A 9,144-nucleotide genomic window follows, 5' to 3' on the forward strand; every position below is an offset into this window, starting at 1 on the left:
AAAAAAAAAAAAAAAAGATTCTAGCAGGTTATAAAGAAATGGTTGAGCAGGTTGTAAAGAAGCCAGGACTGTTGTGACTTATTTTAAGATATATTAAATAGTTTTTTTTTATTTAATACATATTAGTTAAAAATATTTCAATGGTATTGGTTGTTCTGAGCAGCACATAATATGAAAATATGAATTATGAAACAGTTCTATTACTTTTATGATAGTTTTTTTTTTTAACTTTATTGGAGAACAGTGTGTTTTTCCCTGGACCCATCAGCTCCAAGTCAAGTTGTTGTCCTTCAGTCTTAGTTGTGGAGGGCGCAGCTCAGCTCCAAGTCCAGTTGCTGTTTTCAATCTAATTGCCGGGGGGCGCAGCCCACCATCCCATGCGTGACTCGAACCGGCAACCTTGTTGTTAAGAGCATGCACTCTAATCAACTGAGCCATCTGGCTGTCAGCAGCTAAGCTCAAGTCATTGTCTTCAATCTAGTTGTGGAGGACGCAGCTCACTGGCCCATGTGGGAATCGAACCCTCAACCCTGTTGCTTAGAGCAGACCCTCTAACCAACTGAGCCACTCGGCTGCCCTATGATAGTTTTTTTACTACAATAAAGAGCAGAGTAATACAACAGATTCTCGTTTACCCACAACCCAGAATTAACAAATTCCAGCTCTCTGTCATACTTGCTTCAGCTAATATTTAACTTTTCTCTTAAAAGAATTAAATATTTCTAATAAAAGTGAAGCTCTCTTTGTACTGTTTTCCCAGGCCCTTTCCTCAGAAGCAGCCACTGTCATGAATTTGGTGTGTATCCTATCATTCACAGTTTTATATTTATGCTTATATTAGATATATAAACATAAATTATTTTTTTCTGTATTTGCTTTCAAATTTACACATAATTGTCATATTTTATGAGTGTTCTACCTTTTGCTTTTTTCCTTAACACTATATTTATCAACACATTCTCATCCATTGATTCAGACACTTCAGCCAGATGGAGCACATAATAGCAGCTCACACCATAAAAGGGATGGGAACTCCTGGCTTAAACACCTTTTCAGTATGAACTACACAGGTTCACAGTATTCAACAGTATTTCTTTGCTTAACAGCTTGAAGTTAGTCAACATTATTCTGATTTTAAAAATAATTCTGTTTTAAAAAACAAAGCTACCACATTTCTGATTATCATATGCAAATTGATCTGTCTGCAACCAAAGCTTCCTGTTAATCCACAGCCATCGTCCAGACTTGTTGAAAAGAACTTGTGCGTATTATAGAAATTACGTTTCTAGAAAGAATATGGATTAAATCTTGTAGATTTTATATAAAATGATTAAAAACTTCCGGTGCCAAATATCTTTGTTCTTTTTTTTTATTGTCTCTTGTTTTGTTTTGTTGTTTTATTTTTAACAGCTTCATCACTGGTCCAGCTGTAGTCCCAGGATACTTCTCTGTTGATGTAAATAATGTGGTACTCATATTAAACGGAAGAGAAAAAGGAAAGGTCTTTTATGCCACCCAGTGGTTACTTTATGCACAAAATTTAGTACAAACTCAAAAACTCCAGCATCTTGCTGTTGTTTTGCTTGGAAATGAACATTGTAATAATGAATGGATAAACCAGTTCCTCAAAAGAAATGGAGGCTTTGTGGAGCTGCTTTTCATAATATATGACAGCCCCTGGATTAATGACATGGATATTTTTCAATGGCCTTTAGGAGTAGCAACGTAAGTACAAAATATGATACCTGTTTCTAGACTCTTAAGACCTGAATTTCAGAATCAGAAAGACTGTGTTTTAAATTTGCAATAAATGTAATTCTTTTGCAATCATTGAGACCAGGTGCAATCTTTTCCATGGGCAAAAAAATGGTGTGGCCTCATGCTTCAATAACAATAATGATGTTTTTAGAGTATTTTAGCCTTTTATGAGGAGGACAGGTATGTTATTTTTGTGTGTTTTAAAACTCTAAGGCATAGGATAAATTTTTATTAAAGAGATGTTTAGCAAAGGATAGCAGACACACCTTCTTAAAACAATTATCATAGAATCTCTTTAATTAACTGTTAAAAACAAAACAAAACTCTTTTTTAAAGGCAGTACTAAATCAGGAACACTTTGTACCCTTGGGCTTGGGAACATTATGCTCAGATCTGCCACTAAGACTGGTTGAATTTTCACAAATTTCTGTTAAAAAGAGGAATTAATTAATAACAAAGTTTCTCAATATGTCATATATAAAGTCTTTCTATAAAATGGAAAACTTATTTTTTATCTTTCTGTTAATAGGGTTTTTAATTAAGAGTAAGTTGGCTTTAAGATGAGTTGCCACTAGTACATAAGCTTCCTGATGACAGGGATTTTTGTCTCTTTTTGTTCACTACTTTATCTGCAGAGCCTAAAACAGCACCTGCACAGAGTAGGCACTCACTCAGTAAATAATTGTTGAATGGATAAATTTTGAAAAAGCTCACTAACATGGTGTTTGAATCAGATGTCATTATTTTATAACTGCTTACGAGGTGTGACCTTAGACTGCTGTCCAGTTGGCTACACAGGTATCACCAGAGAAGCACATCAGTAAAACACACTCCCTGGCCTACCACCAGTCTTCTGATTCAGTAGGTTTGGGGTAGGCCAGACAAGACGGTTTATATTAGGTAGAGCCAGGTTTAAGACCTCTGAAAAGTCCATCCCTGGAATAGAGTCTGTATTTGTAAAATGTTTTAAAACCAAAAAAATTACTATTCACAGTAATACTACACAACTTATTAATACAATATGAATGTCTGCAATTCTGGTATTGTTGGACTAGGCCAGTATCTCTGGTATAGATCAGTGGTTCTCAACCAGGGGCAGCTTTTCCTCTAGGAGACAGTCAGCAATGTCGAGATATTTGCGATTGTTTCCATCGGAGGGAGGAGAGGTGACACTGACATCTGGTAGAGGGAGGCCGGGGACGCTGCTCAGTAGACTGCCAATTTTCTGGCCCAAAGTGGCAGCGATGCTGAAGTTGAGAAAATCTATTACAAAGTAACTGTTATATAAAGGTTTGCTCTTATATGAAGGTTGTATTTCAGGCACAATATTTGATTTGTTATTCCCAAATACCCATAAGAGTGGTCCAGTTGCAACAGACCTCTCCTGTATGACATACAAGGTTTTGTGGTTTTTCTTAATCTACTGGAAAAGCCTTTGGAATTGGAGTTCTTTGCTATAGCAACATGTATTCTGTAACCTTTCCATCACCTGCCTAAAACACTGATTAAATCATGATAATTATGAATATAGAAAATTATTTATACTTTGAAGGTTTTGAATTCAACTTGCGTTACAACTACAGGTGTCTAACAGAAGTTGAAGAATATAAAAAGCAAAGTGCTTCAGGCACATAATCTCTACAGCAATTTTGTAAAAGATGTCAATGTGAGCATTTTTTTTTTTAAAAGTCAGTAGATTCAGGGACTTTTCCAAAGTGAGCATGGAACTTTACAGTTTGGGGTTTAGAAAGTCATATTTTTTTTTTTTAATTTTTTATTGTTAGTTTCAGGTGTACAGAACAATGCAATAGTTACCCTTTTCACCCTCACAAAGTAACAACCCCCCTCTTCCCCTCTATTGCCCTCCCCCCCGATATCATGCTTATCTATTACAATTCCATTGACTCCATTCCCACTCTCTATGCCATGTCCCGTGACTATATGTATATATAATTATAGTTGACATACACTATTATTCAACATCAGCTTCAGAAATACAGTGCGATGGTCAGGCCTCTACACCGACTATGAAGTGGTCTCCCTAACAAGACATGAGTCCATCTGGCCCCCTAAGAAATATTTACAACATTATTGATTGTATTCCTCAGACTGTCTTTTAGAAAGTCATATTTTAAATCTCTTCTTTCTTTATCATCATGCTGAGATGTTGGATTATGGAAATTTTGCCAATCCTATTGTCATATATTGTTAACTCATACGTACTTGTTTTTATAGGTACAGGAGTTTCCCTGTGGTGGAGGCAAGTTGGTCAATGCTGCATAATGAAAGGCCCTACTTATGTAATTTCTTAGGAACTGTTTATGAAAATTCATCCAGACAAGCACTAATGAACATTTTGAAACAAGACGGGATTGATAAGCTCTGTTGGGTTTCAGTAAGAGAACAGTAAGTTCTGTGTTTATTTGATTCATCCATTTTGTTCTCCAATCTGAGAGTTACTTTATGTGGCAGCACAGGTTTCCAAAGAGACATTGTTAACTACATTGATACCAGTCTTTCCCCAAAACGTAGATTGGTAATTAAAGCTGTGAACAGCTTGGGTTGTATACATTTAAAATGGGGAGAATCTCCTCTCCCTGTAGTCCATCTTGAAGAATAACGGCAACTGTCATATGCAAATGTCAATTTTTTGGGTTTCCTTACTAATATTTGTTCATCAGACTTAATACACATGAGACTGTGAATATGTCAACAGCATCTTAGGTTCATCCCTGAGGTGTTCTGCAGACCAGTTCAGTGTTGCAAGATTGGCATGGAGTACTCTTTACACCTTTAGGAACCTGTGTTACCCTGAGGGTAGGGGCCACATATTATTCTTTTTTGGATACCCAAATCTAACATAGGACCTTGTATAAACTAGGCACGGATAAATGGGTAATGGATGGGTGAGTAGGTGGGTGGGTGGGAGGGTAGATGGATGGATTTAATAGAGTTGACTTTTTTCATTTTTTTACATGGTAATCATGAAACAGGTGTTCGTGGAGTGAAGGAAGAAATTTTGGAATCATTCTTTTTGTTAAATAAATGGAATTTCATGTATATGAAGCTGAGTCAGAGACCTAATTAATGCCTAGAAAATGTCCTTCCAGATCTAGAAATATATTAATTATAACAGATAACTCTCTTCTAGAACACATAACTCCCAACTCTATTATTTGTGTAACCACATTAAATCCATTCAGTCAACAAATATTTATCAAACAACTGCTATATGCCAAAAGCTATTTTTGCCATGAGCAGTGAACAAAGCAGTCATAAATCCATGCCCTCTTAGAACTTAAATGCTTGTTGGAGGAGACAAAGCAGTAAAATATATTGTGTGTCAGAAGATGATAAATGCATGTGAAAAAAATGAGCCGAGGAGCGATGTAGAAAGGACTGAGGATCAGGAGTGGGACACTTGCTGTTTTAGAATGGCCAAGAAAAGCACTAGTAAGAAGGAGACATTTAAGCACAGGCCTGAAGAAGGTGCAGCGGTGAGCCTTGTGTCTATTTGGGAGAAGAGTGGTCCAGGCTGAAGGAAGAGCAAAGAGCCTAAGGCAAGGGCCGGCCGGGTGGCTCAGCTGGCTGAGAGCTCGCTCAAGAGTGCGAGCTCTGAGCAACAGGGTCGCCGGTTCAATTCCCAGCCCGAGCTGAGCTGCTGCTGAGCTGCCAACAGGTGGCAGGATGGCTCAGCTAAAACAAACAAACAAACAAACAAAAAAACCTAAGGCAGAAGCGCACTTACCATGGTTGAGGAACAACAAGGGACAGTGTGCCTGGAATGAGATGGGTGAGGGCAGTGTAAAATGACACAGTTTATTGTGGGAATAGAATTATTCTTGTAATTCCTGTCAAACAGTTGGGCCAGGAGGTCGAGTAAGTGTCCTCCTTGCTTCTCACTGCTGCTTCCAGACCCTTCTCCCTTTCCCTCCCTAAAACTCCCAGTTTTGAATCTTATGCCGGCAGACAAAACCATCCGTTACTCTTCCTCTTTGGAGTCATATTCTGACCCTTAGATGCCTCTCCTTGATTCTTTGAAGGGTTTAGTTCCTGGCACACACTCACTCTCTCTGACATTACTCCAGTCTCATTTTTGGTGATTCCCAAATCTAGGTAGATGGTCCTTCCATTATCTTGGTCTTGCAGTTCCTTTATCTCCTCTCCTCCATGTAACCTTAGCTATTCACTGTCATGGTCGTTTCCTAGACCTTATCAATACACATACTGCTGCTTCTCCTTGATTTCAAGCTCCAACATCTCTCTCTGTAACCAGCGTATCCTGTCATTCCAGCTCATTCCCTGGAATCATCTCCTGCAATTTAACTGGGGCTTACAATTCATTGTTCCTACCACCTTTCCATTGTCCTTTGCTCCCCTCAGAGCTTTACTTTCTTCTTTTTTTTTTTAGATTTTTTTTTTAATTGGGGAATTGGGGGAGGGGAACAGCACTGGGGAATTGGGGGAAGGGGAACAGACAAGTTGCTGTCGTTTTGTTCTTCANACACACACACACACACACACACACACACACACTCTCTCTCTCTCTCTCTCTCTCTCTCTCTCTCTCTCTCTCTCTCTCTCTCTAAATCTTACAGAATTTTTTTAACCCCTAATTTTATTTACCTAGATCTGTGCTTCCCAGACTGTGTACTGAGGTCTCCTGGGGCACTACATACTATTTTCAATATTTGCGGGAAACACAGACTTCACATCTATCAGACACCATAAAAACTGCTAACTCAAGGTAGTTCATAGTTTCAACATTAGATCACCCTACATTCATTTCAGTGATGACATACCTTTGTGAAGCTGGGTTTTCCATGGTTGCTTTGAAAAAATACAGGTGGAAGAGGCAATGACAGTGGCAGTGTTCACTCCGATTCCAAGATTTGAGAAGTTGTGTAGCACTCAACAGGTGCACACACTCCATTTTAAGTATTTGTGGTTAGTTAAGAATGAAATAGGAATGTTTTTCTTTCAGTGTAGTATATGTATTATTTTTTTAAGTGGCTTCTAAGCTGTTGGGACATAAATACTAAGTTGTTGGGACCTAACAACTTAAAAAACTGAACCATTACTCATTTATTTTGGCTTGGGAGACACTGTGAAAGAATTACTGAAACACTGAAGGTGCTAGGAACCAAAATGTTGGCGAACCTCTGCCGTACACCTTAGCTCCATAGTATTGACCCTGCCTGTGGCTTTCACCATAACCTACACATGGCCTTGAGGTCTGGAAAGCCAATGAGTCAGTGAGGGCCAACATGCCTGTTACTAGAATGTAAGAGCACTCTATAAAATGGAGCTGTGGAGATTCCCAGATGGGTCAAATGGGCTCTGAATGAATCATACTTCCTTTTGTCAATTTGTGTGGATCAAAAAAATTAGAAGTATTTTTTTTCACATGAATGTGACATTTGAGAATATCTTACTATACTATTTTAATACATGAACTACAACGAAGTATTGCAACACTTATTATAGCTCCCAAATTAATGGCATATGAACAAAAGTTTTCCAATGTCTAGCTAAGTTAATACTGTGGGAAATTTTTCTTGTCTGTTCTGTTTTTTTTTTTTTCCTGTACAAATATAGCATATTTCTAGTTACATACCCTTGAATTACAAGCTTATCTGCCTCTCTGCCTTTGTTCACATTACTTATATTTCCTGGAATACATTTCAACCTTTACCTTCTTTTCCTGATTTCCCTTTCACTGGAACTACCTTAGCAATTTTATTCTCTATCACTTAATACAGTGTTTAATATACACTCTCATACTAATGTTTATTGAACTATAAAACACTGCACAAGTGTTTATTATCTATTGTATGCTTGCGTAAAGTGATGAATAGACATATATCATTTGAAAAATGCATTATGCCTCAAAGTCATACCCTATGAATAATACTCTAAAACACTTATATCAAAGATAGGCAATAATAGAGAAGATATATCTTTCAGGGCATAGTTAAAGAATCATGGTATTATTAGATGCTCTTATTATAAACTATCCTGATAAACATTTTTAGGCATATTCATGTCTTATCTAGTTAAAAATCAAAACGAAATATTATTAGATTATTATCAGTGTTGTCCATAGTAAAATGTTTAATATCTTTTTAAAAATAACACAAAAGTTTGTATGGTACTCTTTAAAATGGTATATGATCTATATGGGCTTAATGTCAGATAACTAAGTCTGAGTCCCATCTCTGCCATTACCTATCTAATGTCTACCAGCTTTATGCAAGTCATGTAACCTCTCTCAAGGTTTTCCTTTCTTCCTTCATAAAATTGACCTAGAGTGGGAAAGGACAACTGGAATAATTCTCATGCTGTAGGGATTATAGTTTCCTATAATTCTAAAGGAGAGTATTCATATACTACCAATAGTAAATATTTTAAATGTATCATAACTATCATCATTATTTCTAAAGCATTTTCTAGCCCCTCTGATCCTGCAGGCTTTCTTAAATTACTAAATGATCATTTAATCATTGGCCACCTCCAATGCTAGGTCCTGTCCAAGGCAAGCTCAAAACACAATTCTGATTCCTGTAGGTTATTATCATTATAAAATGATGTTATAGATTCCATGTAGTACATATATACACAAACAAAATATATATTTAGGTTTTTTGTTTTAACTAGCATCTATTAACTCTATTATTTGTTAACCATGGTGTCATGGGAACAACTTAAACTCTAAAGTTATACCTGATTCAGATCTCAATGTTGCCATCACAGGTTATACAATTTAAGCCTGATTTCTCAAATGAAAAATGGGGAATTAATATACTCTGCAGAGTTGTTGTGGAGGTTAAACGATAACCTATGCAAAATGCCTATGTATCATGTATATAAAAGGTGCTTAATAATCGTTAATTTTTATCCCCAACTATAGCAAACAAAAGAAATATTTCAGCATATTAAAAGATTCTAGGGGCCAGCCAAGTGGCTCAGTTGGTTAAGAGTTGGCTTAAGAGCGCGAGCTCTGAGCAACAGGGCCGCCGGTTCAGTTCCCGCATGGGCCATTGATGCTGCACCTGACCTGAGCTGTCACTGAGCTGCCAACAAGTGGCAGGATGGCTCAGCTAGTGTAACAACAAGATTGCCTGTTTGATGGTGGGCTACGCCCACCCACAACTAAGACTAAACTTGGCACCTTGAGCTGAGCTGCCACCCAGATTACTCAGTGAATAGAGCATGTGCTCTTAACAACAAGGCTGCCGGGTTCGATTACCGCATGGGATGGTGGCGATGCCCACCCGCAACTAAGATTGAACACCTTGAGCTTAGAGGCCACGAGCTGCCGATGGGCAGCCAGATGGCGACTGGCACCCTCCACAACGAAGATTGAAGAACAACAACTTGGCTGGT

General features: G+C 37.7%; 1 protein-coding gene across 1 annotated transcript in view; it reads left to right on the plus strand.

The window, feature by feature from the left end:
- RXYLT1 (ribitol xylosyltransferase 1) overlaps nt 1-9,144 on the plus strand; it is a 35,457-nt gene that overhangs the window by 14,803 nt on the left and 11,510 nt on the right. Inside the window, exons 4-5 of the mRNA XM_019640504.1 lie at nt 1,411-1,725; nt 3,994-4,164. Coding sequence (XP_019496049.1) covers nt 1,411-1,725; nt 3,994-4,164 — 486 coding nt within the window. The remainder of the gene's footprint in view (nt 1-1,410; nt 1,726-3,993; nt 4,165-9,144) is intronic.

This window comes from Hipposideros armiger, unplaced genomic scaffold (genome assembly GCF_001890085.2).
Source record: "Hipposideros armiger isolate ML-2016 unplaced genomic scaffold, ASM189008v1 scaffold_51, whole genome shotgun sequence".
In the NCBI taxonomy this organism is placed as follows: Eukaryota; Metazoa; Chordata; class Mammalia; order Chiroptera; family Hipposideridae; genus Hipposideros; species Hipposideros armiger.